This window comes from Haemaphysalis longicornis, unplaced genomic scaffold (assembly GCF_048455015.1).
Source record: "Haemaphysalis longicornis isolate Haplotype H1 unplaced genomic scaffold, Haemaphysalis longicornis Haplotype H1 scaffold_3, whole genome shotgun sequence".
Taxonomy (NCBI): domain Eukaryota; kingdom Metazoa; phylum Arthropoda; class Arachnida; order Ixodida; family Ixodidae; genus Haemaphysalis; species Haemaphysalis longicornis.
Window position 1 is genome coordinate 165,622,796 of NW_027526335.1, and position 17,945 is coordinate 165,640,740.

At 48.8% G+C, this 17,945-nt stretch overlaps 1 protein-coding gene and 21 non-coding genes across 22 annotated transcripts; all 22 read right to left on the bottom strand.

Moving 5' to 3' along the window:
- Nucleotides 1-75: 75 nt before the first annotated feature.
- Nucleotides 76-147, bottom strand: Trnaq-cug (transfer RNA glutamine (anticodon CUG)). The gene has a single exon. It is a non-coding gene; the product is annotated as a tRNA-Gln (tRNA).
- A 7-nt stretch (nucleotides 148-154) lies between these two features.
- Trnae-cuc (transfer RNA glutamic acid (anticodon CUC)) lies at nucleotides 155-226 on the bottom strand. Its single transcript has one exon. It is a non-coding gene; the product is annotated as a tRNA-Glu (tRNA).
- A 422-nt stretch (nucleotides 227-648) lies between these two features.
- Nucleotides 649-720, bottom strand: Trnaq-cug (transfer RNA glutamine (anticodon CUG)). Its single transcript has one exon. It is a non-coding gene; the product is annotated as a tRNA-Gln (tRNA).
- Nucleotides 721-727: 7 nt separating this feature from the next.
- Nucleotides 728-799, bottom strand: Trnae-cuc (transfer RNA glutamic acid (anticodon CUC)). The gene has a single exon. It is a non-coding gene; the product is annotated as a tRNA-Glu (tRNA).
- A 422-nt stretch (nucleotides 800-1,221) lies between these two features.
- Trnaq-cug (transfer RNA glutamine (anticodon CUG)) lies at nucleotides 1,222-1,293 on the bottom strand. The gene has a single exon. It is a non-coding gene; the product is annotated as a tRNA-Gln (tRNA).
- A 7-nt stretch (nucleotides 1,294-1,300) lies between these two features.
- On the bottom strand, nucleotides 1,301-1,372 carry Trnae-cuc (transfer RNA glutamic acid (anticodon CUC)). The gene has a single exon. It is a non-coding gene; the product is annotated as a tRNA-Glu (tRNA).
- A 422-nt stretch (nucleotides 1,373-1,794) lies between these two features.
- On the bottom strand, nucleotides 1,795-1,866 carry Trnaq-cug (transfer RNA glutamine (anticodon CUG)). The gene has a single exon. It is a non-coding gene; the product is annotated as a tRNA-Gln (tRNA).
- A 7-nt stretch (nucleotides 1,867-1,873) lies between these two features.
- Nucleotides 1,874-1,945, bottom strand: Trnae-cuc (transfer RNA glutamic acid (anticodon CUC)). Its single transcript has one exon. It is a non-coding gene; the product is annotated as a tRNA-Glu (tRNA).
- Nucleotides 1,946-2,367: 422 nt separating this feature from the next.
- On the bottom strand, nucleotides 2,368-2,439 carry Trnaq-cug (transfer RNA glutamine (anticodon CUG)). Its single transcript has one exon. It is a non-coding gene; the product is annotated as a tRNA-Gln (tRNA).
- A 7-nt stretch (nucleotides 2,440-2,446) lies between these two features.
- Nucleotides 2,447-2,518, bottom strand: Trnae-cuc (transfer RNA glutamic acid (anticodon CUC)). Its single transcript has one exon. It is a non-coding gene; the product is annotated as a tRNA-Glu (tRNA).
- A 437-nt stretch (nucleotides 2,519-2,955) lies between these two features.
- Nucleotides 2,956-3,027, bottom strand: Trnaq-cug (transfer RNA glutamine (anticodon CUG)). The gene has a single exon. It is a non-coding gene; the product is annotated as a tRNA-Gln (tRNA).
- Nucleotides 3,028-3,034: 7 nt separating this feature from the next.
- Nucleotides 3,035-3,106, bottom strand: Trnae-cuc (transfer RNA glutamic acid (anticodon CUC)). The gene has a single exon. It is a non-coding gene; the product is annotated as a tRNA-Glu (tRNA).
- A 422-nt stretch (nucleotides 3,107-3,528) lies between these two features.
- Trnaq-cug (transfer RNA glutamine (anticodon CUG)) lies at nucleotides 3,529-3,600 on the bottom strand. Its single transcript has one exon. It is a non-coding gene; the product is annotated as a tRNA-Gln (tRNA).
- A 7-nt stretch (nucleotides 3,601-3,607) lies between these two features.
- Trnae-cuc (transfer RNA glutamic acid (anticodon CUC)) lies at nucleotides 3,608-3,679 on the bottom strand. Its single transcript has one exon. It is a non-coding gene; the product is annotated as a tRNA-Glu (tRNA).
- Nucleotides 3,680-4,101: 422 nt separating this feature from the next.
- Nucleotides 4,102-4,173, bottom strand: Trnaq-cug (transfer RNA glutamine (anticodon CUG)). The gene has a single exon. It is a non-coding gene; the product is annotated as a tRNA-Gln (tRNA).
- Nucleotides 4,174-4,180: 7 nt separating this feature from the next.
- Trnae-cuc (transfer RNA glutamic acid (anticodon CUC)) lies at nucleotides 4,181-4,252 on the bottom strand. The gene has a single exon. It is a non-coding gene; the product is annotated as a tRNA-Glu (tRNA).
- Nucleotides 4,253-4,883: 631 nt separating this feature from the next.
- Nucleotides 4,884-4,955, bottom strand: Trnaq-cug (transfer RNA glutamine (anticodon CUG)). The gene has a single exon. It is a non-coding gene; the product is annotated as a tRNA-Gln (tRNA).
- A 104-nt stretch (nucleotides 4,956-5,059) lies between these two features.
- Nucleotides 5,060-10,113, bottom strand: LOC144175463 (uncharacterized). Its single transcript, XM_077704557.1, has one exon. The coding sequence runs from the start codon at nucleotides 10,097-10,099 to the stop codon at nucleotides 8,915-8,917; it is 1,185 nt and encodes a 394-aa protein (XP_077560683.1). The 5' UTR covers nucleotides 10,100-10,113; the 3' UTR covers nucleotides 5,060-8,914.
- A 520-nt stretch (nucleotides 10,114-10,633) lies between these two features.
- Trnaq-cug (transfer RNA glutamine (anticodon CUG)) lies at nucleotides 10,634-10,705 on the bottom strand. The gene has a single exon. It is a non-coding gene; the product is annotated as a tRNA-Gln (tRNA).
- A 7-nt stretch (nucleotides 10,706-10,712) lies between these two features.
- Trnae-cuc (transfer RNA glutamic acid (anticodon CUC)) lies at nucleotides 10,713-10,784 on the bottom strand. The gene has a single exon. It is a non-coding gene; the product is annotated as a tRNA-Glu (tRNA).
- Nucleotides 10,785-11,213: 429 nt separating this feature from the next.
- Nucleotides 11,214-11,285, bottom strand: Trnaq-cug (transfer RNA glutamine (anticodon CUG)). Its single transcript has one exon. It is a non-coding gene; the product is annotated as a tRNA-Gln (tRNA).
- Nucleotides 11,286-11,292: 7 nt separating this feature from the next.
- Nucleotides 11,293-11,364, bottom strand: Trnae-cuc (transfer RNA glutamic acid (anticodon CUC)). The gene has a single exon. It is a non-coding gene; the product is annotated as a tRNA-Glu (tRNA).
- Nucleotides 11,365-17,945: the final 6,581 nt, after the last annotated feature.

The window sequence follows — 17,945 nt, forward strand, 5'->3', positions numbered from 1 at the left end:
ACGTTAGTTGAGTAACAAGGGGGGAGAAACGATATACAAACTTCTATAGATTTGCCAACCCATGGCAAAAAAGTGAGGTCTCACCGAGATTTGAACTCGGATCGCTGGATTCAGAGTCCAGAGTGCTAACTGTTACACCATGAGACCAACCAGTTTCCGACGCCGGGAATCGAACCCGGGCCTCCTGGGTGAGAGCCAGGTATCCTAGCCACTAGACCACGCCGGAACACGGTTGGTGGTGAAGAGGCACTGCTTTAACATGGCCATAAAGACAAAACACAACTTTATGGGATTTATAAACACGTCATTTTCCGGCACGGCTTTCCTTTCGTTTCAGTGGCTGCAAAACGGCCAGAGAGAGAGAGAGAGAGAGAATAGTATTCACTGATACCGGTGAAGTTATCCTGGCCAAGGCGCCTAGCTTGCTACACCAGATGTATAAAAAAAATCGATGAAGTGATGATGATGATGAATATGATACGCTCATTACTAGGGTCCTGTTCAGAGAGTCTGATCCAGTCCTGTGGTTCGAAGGAAAAACAATAGAGCTTTTGTCACTCGAGATCCTCGTTTACGTTAGTTGAGTAACAAGGGGGGAGAAACGATATACAAACTTTTATAGATTTGCCAACCCATGGCAAAAAAGTGAGGTCTCACCGAGATTTGAACTCGGATCGCTGGATTCAGAGTCCAGAGTGCTAACTGTTACACCATGAGACCAACCAGTTTCCGACGCCGGGAACCGAACCCGGGCCTCCTGGGTGAGAGCCAGGTATCCTAGCCACTAGACCACGCCGGAACACGGTGGGTGGTGAAGAGGCACTGCTTTAACATGGCCATAAAGACAAAACACAACTTTATGGGATTTATAAACACGTCATTTTCCGGCACGGCTTTCCTTTCGTTTCAGTGGCTGCAAAACGGCCAGAGAGAGAGAGAGAGAGAGAATAGTATTCACTGATACCGGTGAAGTTATCCTGGCCAAGGCGCCTAGCTTGCTACACCAGATGTATAAAAAAAATCGATGAAGTGATGATGATGATGAATATGATACGCTCATTACTAGGGTCCTGTTCAGAGAGTCTGATCCAGTCCTGTGGTTCGAAGGAAAAACAATAGAGCTTTTGTCACTCGAGATCCTCGTTTACGTTAGTTGAGTAACAAGGGGGGAGAAACGATATACAAACTTCTATAGATTTGCCAACCCATGGCAAAAAAGTGAGGTCTCACCGAGATTTGAACTCGGATCGCTGGATTCAGAGTCCAGAGTGCTAACTGTTACACCATGAGACCAACCAGTTTCCGACGCCGGGAATCGAACCCGGGCCTCCTGGGTGAGAGCCAGGTATCCTAGCCACTAGACCACGCCGGAACACGGTGGGTGGTGAAGAGGCACTGCTTTAACATGGCCATAAAGACAAAACACAACTTTATGGGATTTATAAACACGTCATTTTCCGGCACGGCTTTACTTTCGTTTCAGTGGCTGCAAAACGGCCAGAGAGAGAGAGAGAGAGAGAATAGTATTCACTGATACCGGTGAAGTTATCCTGGCCAAGGCGCCTAGCTTGCTACACCAGATGTATAAAAAAAATCGATGAAGTGATGATGATGATGAATATGATACGCTCATTACTAGGGTCCTGTTCAGAGAGTCTGATCCAGTCCTGTGGTTCGAAGGAAAAACAATAGAGCTTTTGTCACTCGAGATCCTCGTTTACGTTAGTTGAGTAACAAGGGGGGAGAAACGATATACAAAATTCTATAGATTTGCCAACCCATGGCAAAAAAGTGAGGTCTCACCGAGATTTGAACTCGGATCGCTGGATTCAGAGTCCAGAATGCTAACTGTTACACCATGAGACCAACCAGTTTCCGACGCCGGGAATCGAACCCGGGCCTCCTGGGTGAGAGCCAGGTATCCTAGCCACTAGACCACGCCGGAACACGGCGGGTGGTGAAGAGGCACTGCTTTAACATGGCCATAAAGACAAAACACAACTTTATGGGATTTATAAACACGTCATTTTCCGGCACGGCTTTCCTTTCGTTTCAGTGGCTGCAAAACGGCCAGAGAGAGAGAGAGAGAGAGAATAGTATTCACTGATACCGGTGAAGTTATCCTGGCCAAGGCGCCTAGCTTGCTACACCAGATGTATAAAAAAAATCGATGAAGTGATGATGATGATGAATATGATACGCTCATTACTAGGGTCCTGTTCAGAGAGCCTGATCCAGTCCTGTGGTTCGAAGGAAAAACAATAGAGCTTTTGTCACTCGAGATCCTCGTTTACGTTAGTTGAGTAACAAGGGGGGAGAAACGATATACAAACTTCTATAGATTTGCCAACCCATGGCAAAAAAGTGAGGTCTCACCGAGATTTGAACTCGGATCGCTGGATTCAGAGTCCAGAGTGCTAACCGTTACACCATGAGACCGACCAGTTTCCGACGCCGGGAATCGAACCCGGGCCTCCTGGGTGAGAGCCAGGTATCCTAGCCACTAGACCACGCCGGAACACGGTGGGTGGTGAAGAGGCACTGCTTTAACATGGCCATAAAGACAAAACACAACTTTATGGGATTTATAAACACGTCATTTTCCGGCACGGCTTTCCTTTCGTTTCAGTGGCTGCAAAACGGCTATAGAGAGAGAGAGAGAGAGAGAGAGAGATAGAGAGAATAGTATTTACTGATACCGGTGAGGTTATCCTGGCCAAGGCGCCTAGCTTGCTACCCCAGATGTATAAAAAAAATCGATGAAGTGATGATGATGATGAATATGATACGCTCATTACTAGGGTCCTGTTCAGAGAGTCTGATCCAGTCTTGCGGTTCGATGGAAAAACAATAAAGCTTTTGTCACTCGAAATCCTCGTTTACGTTAGTTGAGTAACAAGGGGGAGAAACGATATACAAACTTCTATAGATTTGCCAACCCATGGCAAAAAAGTGAGGTCTCACCGAGATTTGAACTCGGATCGCTGGATTCAGAGTCCAGAGTGCTAACCGTTACACCATGAGACCGACCAGTTTCCGACGCCGGGAATCGAACCCGGGCCCCCTGGGTGAGAGCCAGGTATCCTAGCCACTAGACCACGCCGGAACACGGTGGGTGGTGAAGTGGCACTGCTTTAACATGGCCATAAAGACAAAACACAACTTTATGGGATTTATAAACACGTCATTTTCCGGCACGGCTTTCCTTTCGTTTCAGTGGCTGCAAAACGGCCATAGAGAGAGAGAGAGAGAGAATAGTATTTACTGATACCGGTGAGGTTATCCTGGCCAAGGCGCCTAGCTTGCTACCCCAGATGTATAAAAAAAATCGATGAAGTGATGATGATGATGAATATGATACGCTCATTACTAGGGTCCTGTTCAGAGAATCTGATCCAGTCTTGCGGTTCGATGGAAAAACAATAAAGCTTTTGTCACTCGAGATCCTCGTTTACGTTAGTTGAGTAACAAGGGGGGAGAAACGATATACAAACTTCTATAGATTTGCCAACCCATGGCAAAAAAGTGAGGTCTCACCGAGATTTGAACTCGGATGGCTGGATTCAGAGCCCAGAGTGCTAACCGTTACACCATGAGACCGACCAGTTTCCGACGCCGGGAATCGAACCCGGGCCTCCTGGGTGAGAGCCAGGTATCCTAGCCACTAGACCACGCCGGAACACGGTGGGTGGTGAAGAGGCACTGCTTTAACATGGCCATAAAGACAAAACACAACTTTATGGGATTTATAAACACGTCATTTTCCAGCACGGCTTTCCTTTCGTTTCAGTGGCTGCAAAACGGCCATAGAGAGAGAGAGAGAAAGAATAGTATTTACTGATACCGGTGAGGTTATCCTGGCCAAGGCGCCTAGCTTGATACCCCAGATGTATAAAAAAAATCGATGAAGTGATGATGATGATGAATATGATACGCTCATTACTAGGGTCCTGTTCAGAGAGTCTGATCCAGTCCTGTGGTTCGAAGGAAAAACAATAGAGCTTTTGTCACTCGAGATCCTCGTTTACGTTAGTTGAGTAACAAGGTGGAAGAAACGATATACAAACTTCTATAGATTTGCCAACCCATGGCAAAAAAGTGAGGTCTCACCGAGATTTGAACTCGGATCGCTGGATTCAGAGTCCAGAGTGCTAACCGTTACACCATGAGACCGACCAGTTTCCGACGCAGGGAATCGAACCCGGGCCTCCTGGGTGAGAGCCAGGTATCCTAGCCACTAGACCACGCCGGAACACGGTGGGTGGTGAAGAGGCACTGCTTTAACATGGCCATAAAGACAAAACACAACTTTATGGGATTTATAAACACGTCATTTTCCAGCACGGCTTTCCTTTCGTTTCAGTGGCTGCAAAACGGCCATAGAGAGAGAGAGAGAGAGAGAGAGAGAGAGAGAGAGAGAATAGTATTCACTGATACCGGTGAAGTTATCCTGGCCAAGGCGCCTAGCTTGCTACACCAGATGTATAAAAAAAAATCGATGAAGTGATGATGATGATGAATATGATACGCTCATTACTAGGGTCCTGTTCAGAGAGTCTGATCCAGTCCTGTGGTTCGAAGGAAAAACAATAGAGCTTTTGTCACTCGAGATCCTCGTTTACGTTAGTTGAGTAACAAGGGGGGAGAAACGATATACAAACTTCTATAGATTTGATTGATTTGATTGATTGTGGGGGTTTAACGCGCCGACGCAACGCAGGCGATGAGGCGCGCCGTAGTGGAGGGCTCCGGATTAATTTTGACCACCTGGGGATCTTTAACGTGCGCCGAAATCTCGCACACACGGGCGTTTTTGCTTTTCGCCTCCATCAGAAAAGCGGCCGCCGCGTTCTATAGATTTGCCAACCCATGGCAAAAAAGTGAGGTCTCACCGAGATTTGAACTCGGATCGCTGGATTCAGAGTCCAGAGTGCTAACCGTTACACCATGAGACCGACCAGTTTCCGACGCAGGGAATCGAACCCGGGCCTCCTGGGTGAGAGCCAGGTATCCTAGCCACTAGACCACTTTTTTTTTTTTTTTTTTCTTTATTGCCACACTCTGACAGAGAACAAGCACACAAAGCAATGAAAACAGGTACACAAAGCTGTAACATACACTGATAAAACTGCTAACAGTCTTTTGCTAGCAGGAAATGGCTAAAACTGCTTGAGGTTTGTCAGCGACTCCATTACTGGAAGCCATTCCGGGGGGTCAGGCTGAGTCTTCCAAACCTCTACAATCAAACGAACAGTTTCTCCAAAGTATTCCTTGGAACGCTTAGCATCAACATCGCGGTGGCGTATAGCCATGCGAGATTTCCAAATGCCGTGCAGAGCCAAAACCATCACCACATCATACGGCAACCCGCCGTCATTCTCGATGGGTATAAACCTGATTCCGTAGGCGTCTAGAGGGAAATCTTTCTTCAAAGTCCTCTGAAGCACGTCCCAAAAAAAGACCCCATCCCAACATTCTAAAAACACGTGTTCTACTGTCTCCGGCTTTTTGCACGGATAACAGTCAACCCCCCACGGAACGTACAGTCCTTTCTCTTTTTGCCACGTTTTGACTGGTAGGACACCCGCGTGGAGCTTAAAAAAGAACGTTTTAACCCATGGCGGTACCGCCATAGATTTCACGCGTTTAAGCACATCCTGGCCTGGCCCTGCACGGTACATTGACCGGTACAGTGGAACTGGAAATACAGAGTCAACGAGATCATTATACAATTTTTTCCGCGTTACGCTACATAGGTATTCCATCGTGAAGCGGGCACGCAAAAACTGGGTCGCTTGAACAACTTCGCGGAAGTATCCCTTCATTGTCAAGACAGGGAAACGTGCTGACGCTATAACAAAATCGGGTAACACCACAGACAACTTCATTTGGCAAACAGTACGCAAAAAGGGGTCTTGTACATCCCGAAGGAAGAGAAAACGATTGACAACCTGTCGTAAAAACAAATGAGACAAGGAAAGGCCCCCGCTACGCACGCGCCGAAACAAGTTCGTTCGACTTGTTTTTTCCCACGTGGACTCCCAAATTAACACGGCGAAAACGCGGTGCAACGCCTGCACATGCGCACGCGAACAGTGTAACACCTGGAGCACGTACCATATTTTACTTATTAAGAACACATTGCAGACTGAGCCTCTTGCAAAAATGGAGAGCCCAGTGCCTTGCCATTTTTCTGCTCTATCACGCAATTCAGCTGTCTGTCTGCGCCAGTAGGGATCACTGTCCTCGTAGTTTTCGAGAGGCACACCTAAGTATTTGGTTGGCGTCGTCTGCCAGCTTATGTTTTCAAACACCTCCGGGGCTTCTTCCCATTGGCCGTGCCAGAAACCTAAACATTTTTGCCAGTTCACACTGCTGGCACTGTATTTACAAAAGGCCTTTAGTGTCTTTACAGCTTCGCTTATGCTGCTTTTATCAATAAAGAAAAGTGCAATGTCGTCGGCATAGGCCAACACACGCACCTCACACGACTGTAGTCGAAAGCCGTTGATGGTTTTGCTTCCAATAACACTCAAACAAAACGCTTCTACATATACACAGAAAAGCAATGGGGACAATGGGCAACCCTGACGTACGCCACGTTGAACCTGCACTGCTTTGCTGAGCGACTTGTTCACAACGAGGCTAGTTGAACACCCACTATACGCCATGCGCACTCCTTGAAGAATAACAGCCCCTACATTTATATGCTCTAACATGGCTATAAGGAGCTCGTGTGATACCTGATCGAACGCCTTCTCCAGGTCTACCTGGAGCATTGCTAGAGAACCTTGAGTGCTGTCGCAACACTCAAGAACACTTCGAGCAGTATGAATGTTCGTTACTATCGACCGCCCCTTTATACCGCATGTTTGATGCGGTCCAACGATGTCCCTAATAACAGTCTGCAAACGACTCGCCAGAATTTTCATTAAAATCTTATAGTCTACATTAGTGAGACTGATTGGGCGATACCCAGATACAGCTCGGAGTTTGGCGTCATCATCTGACTTAGGAATAAAAATGGTGTGCGACTCATGAAAAGACGGTGGCAGCACACCATTCTGATACGCCTCAGCGTATAACGTACACAACACTGGACTTAGGCACTCTTTAAACTTTTTATAGAATGCAGCGCTTAGCCCATCGGGGCCAGGCGTCTTTCCCGGGCTCAACTCCTCTATAGCTTTTCTTACTTCATTCTCCGTTATGTCTGTTTCGAGCAGTGCTGACATCTCTTTGTTTAGGCATGGTAACAATCTCAAAAATTCATCCTTAAACGCCACGACATCAATAGCGTGACGTGCAAACAGCTTGTCGTAAAAGTTACAAAAACAGCGTTCTATGCTGGCTTGATCCTTGTACAAGACGCCTTCGCTTTCTATTTCCGCTATCGCATTTCTGCGAGCGTACTTTTTCTCGGAGCATAAGGCTCTTTTGGTCGGCGCCTCTCCCAGCAGCATCTTTTCTGCTCTTGCGCGAACAAGCGCGCCATGATATTTGCCCTGATCTAAGACCTCGAGCTGTGCTTTAACATTCTTTATGTCATCTCTGCACGTCCCCGGCGATCTACATTCTGCTACAATAAGAGCGTCGAGATTACTTCGTAGCGTGGCTTCTTTCTTTTTCTCGTCGCTCTTCATTAGAGAAGAACGTTCAAGGCCTTTTAGCTTAACTTCTTGTTTGAACAGCTCCCACTTCCGACTGAAGTTCGTCACGTCTGAGCTGCTAAACGAGGTCCGTGCGCATGCGTCAACGGCTTCGACGAATTTATCATCTTGCAGAAGTTTGTTGTTCATTTTCCACAAACCCCAGGAGAACGCGTTTCCACGTTTAGCGGCCCTGCCTAGTGTTAACGACACCAGACAATGGTCGCTAAATGAAACAGGGGTCACTTCGTATTTGTCACATTCACGTACGAGTTCTACGGAAAGATACACCCTGTCGAGCCGCGCATGACTATTGCCCTGAAAGTGTGTATAGCGAACGGTGCCTGCATTGCTCATGCTATCACCTGCATCTTCCAGGGCGCAGCCGGCTACTATCTCATTCAGTACCACCGTACTGGCGTCTCTGAAATTGGTCGTGCTGCTTTTGTCGCGCGCTGAGCAAACACAATTATAATCGCCCATTAAAATTAAGAGCCGTTCCGTCTCACACCATGGACGCATTTCTTCAAAGAAAGCCTTCCTTTCGGCTGTATTGGTGGGCCCGTAGACACACATTACACGCCATTCATTGGAACAAAACTCCAAGTCGCACACAACATACCGCCCCTTTTCCGAGGCGGTGACAGTCTTTAGAGCGGCCCCTAAGCTTCTCCGAATTAGAAGTGCGCAACCCGCAGAAAACCCGACCGCATGCGACACGCACACATCATAGCGCGCAATAAAGGGCCGCACCATACGATCCGTCTGGTCCTCCCTCCCAACTTTGGTCTCTTGCAAGGCCACGATGTCCAAATCCTCATCTGTTACGAGTCGATACACCTGATTTTGACGTCTCCGATCCGAAAATCCCCTGACGTTAAGCGTGGCGATGCGCATTGGTTTGCTCAAGTAAACCATGTTTTAGGAGGGAGCTAGACTTATCGCACAACACTTACATTCATGCAGCACGAAAAAGAACGACGCTTCATCAACTGCAAACATCCCATACACGCTCCAAAATCCCGCACTTATAAAACATTCGTATGGCCTGCGGGATTCACGGCCGCTGCAATACACACTCCCACCCTCCCCCCAGCCAAACCTAAAGCTCAAAGCATAAGCATCAGGAACACAATACCCCCTCCAAAAATACTGCCTTGACCGAACTACACTGTTGCGTTTCGTTCGTTGGCGATTCAAGACAGCAGCGCAACAACAAACACCGAGGAACAGGATGGCGACTACCTTTCGTAGTGACGTGCTGGCTAGGAGGGCGGAGCCGAAGTTTTGGTTCGGTCTGGTGGGACGTTGGGCTTCGGCTTGAAGCTCGGACGTCTCACTGAAACCGCCTTAGCCGGGGGCTCCTCGCTGCTGGTGAGTCCGTCACCCTGCTCTGTGTCGTTGCTTTCTCGTTGTCGCTTAGCCACGGCCCCACTCAGGTCCATTTGCACGGCTTCGGCTGCTAGAGCCGACACCTCCGTCGTTCCCTGACTGGCCGCTCCGGTTCCGTTGTCCTCGTTCGACGAGACGTGAGGGGGAGGCGTCTTCGGCTCGACCGGCTGCTCCTTTTCAGGAACGCGCTGGCCAGCCTCGGCCTCGACCCGCCCCGCCGACGTCGACTCCTTCACCGCCTTGTCGGCTACTCCTGCAGCTGTCTCCTCCGCTTCTGCCTCGTCCATGAGGTTTTCGCGGAGGTCGTCCTCCCTCGCTGGACCAGTGACGCTGGCATAGGACTTAACGCAGGCGCTTGCATCATGCCCGAAGCGACGGCACGAAGAACACTTCGGAACCTTGCATTCTCGCCTGACGTGCCCCTTGAGGTTGCAACGTAAGCACTGCGGGGCCCTTCCGGCGACGACGACGAGGGCCTTGTCACCCGCCACACGAAGTTCGTGCGGCAGGTCGTCGATGGTCACGCCCGCCTTCAACTTGAGGGTCACCGTACGAAGTGTCGAGCCCTTGTCTTGAATGCCTTCGACGCGCCACCGCTCCCTGCGCACCTCGCCGACACGCCCGTAGGGCGCCAGCGCAGCGCGAACGGCGTCGTCCGGCACGTTGTGCAGCAGCCAGTGAAGCTTGAGGCGGGCTTCTTGATTGGACGGGTCGATAACAAGGCACCGACGATCCTTCACCTTGATATCAGCGAGCGCAGAAATTTTCTTTACACCCTCCGCCGACTTGAACGTCACTGCCCAAACGTGACTCATCTGGTACGCCCCCAACGCCACGACGTCGGGGAGCAGTTCCAGACGAGCCAAAACGTCCCGAAAGTCCTCAACACGGTAAGGCCGGGCACGCATGTCGGCATGAAGAAAAACCGTGTTTAAAACCGACTGACCTGAAGGAAACTGTGGCAAAAGTACTTGGTAATCATCAGCATCCTGGGCATATATCCTGTTACCGCGGGCCGAAAGGCCCGCTGAAGCCGCTCCTTGGGCGGAGCTCGACATTCTGCGACCGCACGCTAGCGCTACCGGAAGCAGAAATCCTAGCCACTAGACCACGCCGGAACACGGTGGGTGGTGAAGAGGCACTGCTTTAACATGGCCATAAAGACAAAACACAACTTTATGGGATTTATAAACACGTCATTTTCCGGCACGGCTTTCCTTTCGTTTCAGTGGCTGCAAAACGGCCATAGAGAGAGAGAGAGAGAGAGAGAGAGAGAGAGAGAGAGAGAGAGAGAGAGAGAGAGAGAGAGAGAGAGAGAATAGTATTTACTGATACCGGTGAGGTTATCCTGGCCAAGGCGCCTAGCTTGCTACACCAGATGTATAAAAAAAATCGATGAAGTGATGATGATGATGAATATGATACGCTCATTACTAGGGTCCTGTTCAGAGAGTCTGATCCAGTCCTGTGGTTCGAAGGAAAAACAATAGAGCTTTTGTCACTCGAGATCCTCGTCTACGTTAGTTGAGTAACAAGGGGGGAGAAACGATATACAAACTTCTATAGATTTGCCAACCCATGGCAAAAAAGTGAGGTCTCAGCGAGATTTGAACTCGGATCGCTGGATTCAGAGTCCAGAGTGTTTACCGTTACACCATGAGACCGACCAGTTTCCCACGCCGGGAATCGAACCCGGGCCTCCTGGGTGAGAGCCAGGTATCCTAGCCACTAGACCACGCCGGAACACGGTGGGTGGTGAAGAGGCACTGCTTTAACATGGCCATAAAGACAAAACACAACTTTATGGGATTTATAAACACGTCATTTTCCAGCACGGCTTTCCTTTCGTTTCAGTGGCTGCAAAACGGCCATAGAGAGAGAGAGAGAGAGAGAGAGAATAGTATTCACTGATACCGGTGAAGTTATCCTGGCCAAGGCGCCTAGCTTGCTACACCAGATGTATAAAAAAAAATCGATGAAGTGATGATGATGATGAATATGATACGCTCATTACTAGGGTCCTGTTCAGAGAGTCTGATCCAGTCCTGTGGTTCGAAGGAAAAACAATAGAGCTTTTGTCACTCGAGATCCTCGTTTACGTTAGTCGAGTAACAAGGGGGGAGAAACGATATACAAACTTCTATAGATTCGCCAACCCATGGCAAAAAAGTGAGGTCTCACCGAGATTTGAACTCGGATCGCTGGATTCAGAGTCCAGAGTGCTAACCGTTACACCATGAGACCGACCAGTTTCCGACGCCGGGAATCGAACCCGGGCCTCCTGGGTGAGAGCCAGGTATCCTAGCCACTAGGCCACGCCGGAACACGGTGGGCGGTGAAGAGGCACTGCTTTAAAATGGCCATAAAGACAAAACACAAGTTTCAGTGACGGATAAACCCGTCATTTCCAATCTCGGCTCTTATTTCGTTTCCATTGGGGGCAATGCGGTCTTAGGTAAGTTGAGTATTGAGTAACGACGGAGGAATAACGATCGGAAAATTTATGCAGATTTTCTTGAGTAAAAACTACCAGGCCTCGCCAAAAGTGAACGCGGTTCACTGGACCCATTTCGGAAACATTTGCATCCCGCGAGTTTTCTTTGATATCCCATTACGCACGAATCCGGCGTCCTGCGTTATTGTGATCAAGCGATGGGGACAAGAATGACTGACGGTGGATGGAAATGTAAAATGGAAAAAAATACAGGCCATCTTCACTAACGTGATACCTGGGGAGAGGTGAAGCATGCAGTGTATAAGTGCATTCTTGCCGCCTTGGCGTACTTTATCACGGAGACGGAGATAAAACTGTTGAGTGCCGGGAGTTCATTGGCGCAGTCATGGGAGGTTGTGGCCATTACTGCACCAGAGTGGCCATTCCTGCTCTGATGAGGGAGTGAGTTACCGGTAATAGTCGCGGGAATCAAGCCGCATCCCAAGCCTACTTCTGCAATTCCATCAACACGCGGGTATTTTTTTATACTGTGGGAATTGCGCAGCTCCGGCACTGGAACCGTGCTCCTAGTGCACGCGAGGCGGATGCTCTACCTCTACGCCATCGCTGAACTCCTGCTGATTTGCTGATGATGATACCTTGCTAAGTAACTCGGGGGACGAATTGCAAAGCATGATTACCACCCTGGACAAGCAGAGTAGAATCATGGGCCTGAACATTAATATGCAGAAAACAAAAGTTATGCGCAATAGCCTCGGGAGAGCACAGTGGTTTCAGATATAGGTGGCGAGGCAGGGAAAGGGGTAAGGGATTATATCTACTTAGGCCAATAGTGACCCCGGATCCCAACCATGAGGCAGATAATTAGAAGGATAAAAATGGATTGGAGTGAAGTCGTGATGCATTCTCAGATAATGAATGGCAGCCTGTCATTGTCCCTGAAGAAGAAAATGTATGACAGCTGCATCTTACCGGCACTCACCTACCGGGAAGAAACTTGGAGCCTCACTAAGAGGGTTCAACTTAAATTGGGGACGATTCGGCGGGCAATGGAGCCGAAAATGATAGGTGTAACATAGGGGCAAGAAGAGAGCGGAGTGTGTCAGGGAACAAACGCGTGTTAAGGACATATTAGTAGAAATTAAGAAGAAGAAATGGACGTGGGCAGGTCATGTAATGCGAAGGCAAGATAACCGTTGGTCATTAAGGGTAACAAAGTGGATCCCTAGAGAAGGCAAGCGTGGCAGCCTTTAGTCCCAGCCTGCCTCCTCGTACTTGTGAGGAAATAAAATCTTTGAATCTTTGAATCTGTGAAAGTTAGGTGGGTGGATGAAATCAAGAAGTTTGCGGGGATAAATTGGGGGTAGTTAGCAAAGGACCGGGGTAATTGGACATCTATGGTAGAGGCCTTTGCTCTGCAGTGGGCGTTGGAAGGATGATGATGATGATGATGGTGGTGGTGATGATTATGATGATGATGAAGCCGTTGAGGGCTAGAGGAATACAGCTTTGCTGTAAAAGCCTCGTGTCTGAAGCACGAAACGTTCTAGCCCGATGCGTTGGAAAACGAGTGTTCCGGTGTGTTCTTTCAGTAGGCGTTTTGTCCACGGAGATGGAACGTTCTATCGTGAGGCCTTGGAAAACGAGTGTCACGGTGTGTCCTTTAGTTCGCATTACAGTCTAGCGCGAGGCGTTGGAAAACGAGTGTCCCGGTGTTTGTGTACCGTGACTACCTGAAACGACGACGACGACACGGGTCGCCGACAGCCCGAGCGTCTACTGTCGTCTAGGCTTCTACCGAGCGTCTACCGAGCGTCTAGGGCTTCACCCCTAACAAACCTGCGCGTCTTTTAGATTACACTGGTAGGAATGCCTGAGCCAAATATTACACGTGCATGCTAAGCGGCAAGCACCCAAATCGCTGTGAAAGACGCGGAAAAACCAACCGCGCTCTCTTCAATTTTCCTCATTAGCCCAACTGTAATCACGTCATTACAGCGGTGGCTCTCCTATTGGCTGTTGCTGGTCAACGTCAGTGTTTATTTATCGCATTTCCTGTGGCGATAAGCCGTGGTCGGTGCTGTGCACCAGCCTCTTCTATGCCTGAACCTGTACGAACAGTTTTGGCGTTTTTTGTATGTGTTCATTGCTCACGCGGAGTTTGAGTACCGAGTTAAATACTTCCCTTTCAATCAGTCCACTCGACCACACACGTTTATTGCTCCAAAAACGCCCTACTAGCATGAGCGCTGGTTTGCGAGGCATCAATGCCTGTTTTTTGTGGCACCAGACCGGAAATAGATCACCCCCCCTCTCCCCCCCCCCCCCCCCCCCCCGTTGCGAAGAAAAAAAGAAAATTCCCCGGCATGTCAAATATCGAAGGCTGTCATAGAGAGCTCCTGGAGCCGAACTCCTTTCCGGGAGTGACCGCGCAGCTGTCGTCACGTAGTCCGCGGTCGAGTTGGAAGGGAACGAGAATGCGCGATATCTCATCTCGCGTAGCCTCGGTGATAGTCAACGTTCCTTTATAATTGTTGCGGAAGGAGATTGTCGGGGCGATAGACTTTGCCCTGAAATACATTCCTGGTAGTCGGTTGTAAGCGCTGCAGGGCCCACTTAACACGTGCGCGAAAAAAAAAAACAGGGCCCATTTCACAGATTTTTTGGTTATTATAGCCATGTTTAAACGCACTTGTGAGTCAGATATAACCTGAGCATACAACCTGACCCTGGAAGTAACATTTCAGGAGCAGGATGACAGCTCTCTTTGATGTGCTGTCACAAAAATGATGATAGTGACGCTTTGCGCGGCTGCATTGTGTTTCTACAAATTGTGTACCGGGAAAATTTTGGCGAGTCCTCGGCCCTTTGAGTCTATTGCATGAAACCGCAACGCCATTGCACTTCTTGAACCCATTGCAAGGTATACCACTACCCAGTGTTGGTAGGATGGGCACAAGCATGGCGAGAGCACCGATTTAGCTCGCATTTCTTCGAAAGTGTATTTCAACCCATTAGATCTCATATTTCATAATGGGATGACCAAAGTGGATCATCAGACAATGAGCGTCGTATTCGATGCCGCACTTATGATGGATGGCACGGAAACCCAGCCGTTCCAGTTTATCGAAAAAAGACACATCTACTTATGCTTCCCGTGTGATCGTCTGGCTGGTATTCTAATTCATTGAGCCCAATCACAATGAAAATCACTCCAAAGTAGCTTTGAAGAACAATTGTGTACACATTTGCTGGGGGATAAACTTGGTTTTTGATTGCAGTGAAAATTGCATGGCATAAATACGAGTCTCTTCTGGGTGTAGATACCGTGGCTCAAGCACTACTGGCAGACACATTAGCACCGTTATAGAGCACAATAGCCGAACGCCTCGGCTGTCACACAATTTTAAGCCATCGGGTGACTTTCTTACCAGCCACTTCACGTGACCTGCTACGCGTAATGTTTAAGTCAGTGAAGTGCAATTGGAAAACGTGGGCCCATTTTGAGGTTGCGGGGCGAATGCGTCAGCCAAAATACCCTTGACATTTTTAAAAGCAATGACTTAATTAAACCATGACCGCCCTTTTTTTTGAAGCCGCAGAGAGTATCTTTACATCAGTAAGTAGGCCTCCACCGCTTACAGGATACAGGCGCGTCAAGCTTTGCACCGAACGACGATCAATTTCCACGCCATATTGAGGCAACAAACAGCACACGTGTCGAACCGCTGTCTCATGCAAACAAAAGGGTAATGAAAGATGCTACACACTTACTTCCATTACTCTTTTGCATAGCCCAATTACACGCCAAAAGAAAGTGGTTTCAAAGGGTCCCACACCGAGTCGGCATTCACTGGACACATGCACAGACAATGGGCTGACAGCGTGCGACCAGCTATGGAAAAGACGGGTACGGCTGTTTAGAAGTCAAAGCTTAGTCACGCATGCTGAAGAGGCCCAGTGCTTCAGTCCTGGCGGCACAACGCCATCCATTATCGGAGCACAATGGCGGTTAGAATATACCCTTTAAAGGTCCTTGTCTCTGGAACTTTGAAGATGGCACAGCAGCATCTTCCGTCTTCATCGGATGAGGATGACGACCTCGCTTTCGGCAGGGCAGGATTCAGCTGTGTCGGGCACTGCAGACGAAAAGAAATACGAACTCACGTGACCCTGGCTAACGCACGACAATGTGGCACTGGCCGCAAACAACCAGGGCGAATGCAAATGCGAAACATTCCGCGCTTGCGTCACGTGACAAGAACGAGCGGTGCTGGCGCGAAGCCTTTCTATTTCACTTCGGATGCTCAATCATAAGAGGCGCTGCGCCTTTGTTTCCGAACAGCTTGCTGATCGCCCTTAAAACAACAAGATCGAACTATAGGGGATCGCTGCGCCAGCTCGCGTGGGGATTCAACCGTTTTGTTGGTTCGGAGATGAGTAAATACATCGCTTCGAAAAGGGGGCAAGCAAAAGTTCGCAAGGAAGACAGGAGAAGTGGCAAGGGCAATTTGTTGGCTATGTTAGACTTAGCTGGTCAGCCAGAAGACGTAGTTGGAACGATGAAACGCGCGAGACGATACAGGTGAAATTCAAATTCGTCTTGTTAGACATGCGCAGCGTTTGAGAGGGCGTTCCCCGGTCCTTCTGCGCGTCTCAACTACCCGAAGTCGCAACTGAAAAGGAGAGCGATTATCCGTATTGCTTTCAAAAGGCGCGTATACGGGTAGCACGCACTGCTGTTACGAAACTTGTTTGTCAGGTGCCTCTCACGCCGAACAAAGGGTGAAAGTGAAATGAGTGGAGCCAGGAACAGGTCCGACGTCCCAGCATGCACATCTGTCTTTGTTGGTCCAACCTTCCTAATGCCGTAGATGGGTTCTGGGCGCAGTTCAACCAATAGTTCCTTGCGTTAAGCACGTACTTATTTATAGCCTCCCGGAAAACAATCCAAACGCGCCCACAGTAGCCCCGTCAATGACAGGTAAAGTAGTAGAAGAAATACGGGAGGGACAAATTTCGCAATACTTTTCCTGAGGGCAGCGTAACACCAGCATGGTGTAAAAAGGTGTTCCCCGCCTGTCTGCTATTCAGCAAGTGTAAAATTCATCATCATCATCATAATCATCATCATGATCATCACCACCACCAGCCTGTCTACGCCCACTGCAGAGAAAAGGCCTCTCCCATAGATCTCCAATTATCCCGGTCCTGTCATAACTGCGACCAATTATTGCGACCAATTATTATCATAACTGCGACCAATTATACTTATTGATCTCATTTGCCCACCTAACTTTCTGTCGCCCCCTGCAACGCTTGCCTTCTCTATGGATCCACTTTGTTATCCTTAACGTTTATCCGTTGGTCATGAAATTGTAAAATTAATGTTTTAATTGAAAATACGAGCGGCTAAAGAAAAGTAGCCAAAAAGGCAGCTCCTCGTGGAACTTTATTTGGCGATGTGGCGATGACGAAATACGGTGGTCAGGGGACTTCGTTTTTGAGGTCATCCTTGTTTTCTTAGGCTTCTTTTTGCGCGTACGCTTTTTAATTTTATGGTGTAATTACCTAGTTTAAACCATTCCCTAGTAATTAACAGCGGAGCTGTTGTAGGTGAAGCCTCTTCTTAAGTCTGCTGACGGTCGTGCGTCACGCTATTGTAGGAGCAGGCTCCCAGACCTGCCGGCGGCCTTTCAGAAACCGGTTCCCAGACCCACCGATAGAAAGTGCAAGGGTCTCGCAGACACGGGTCCTTCTCCCTCTCGCTCCGCTAATTCAGCAAGTTTCACACTTGGTGGAACTGGGTTTAATTTTGTATTGCTTTTCCGCCACTCCTGTTTTCCTTCAACAGCTAAGGGATCACAAATTTTGACTTGGTCGATTATCGGGTTCAACGTGCCGACGCTGCTCAGGAGGTGAGGGTCGCCGTAGTGGAGGGCTCTGAATTAATTTTGACCATCTGGGGATCTTTGACGTGCGCCTAAATCTCGAACACACCGGCGTTTTTTGTTTTTTTTTCGCCTCCATCAGAAAAGCGGCCGGTGCGGCCGGATATCGAACCCGCGTCGTTGGGCTCAGCAGCACAACGCCTTAGCCACACAGCCACCGCGGCGGGAAGATCCGCAATCTTACACTTACGATTGGTGTAATGCTTAACACTGGCGTTAGTTCTTGCAACGTGATCACTACACGTAGCGTAGGAGCTTGTTCTGGCTTGTAAACAAGTACAGACGTCGCATTCGTCCGATGGGCTACTAAATATCCTGACATCGGGGCTTCAAACTCGTGGGCAAAACATGTCGGAGTTGGTCTAGAAACTCTAAGGGGACTTATGCATGTTCACCACGAATAAATGACCAACATAAATTGATACAGAAGGTTTACCTACTGGCTCAGAAGCCGGACATTTCGTTCTCGGTTCGGTCTCAGCCCTCCTAGTCCTCCAG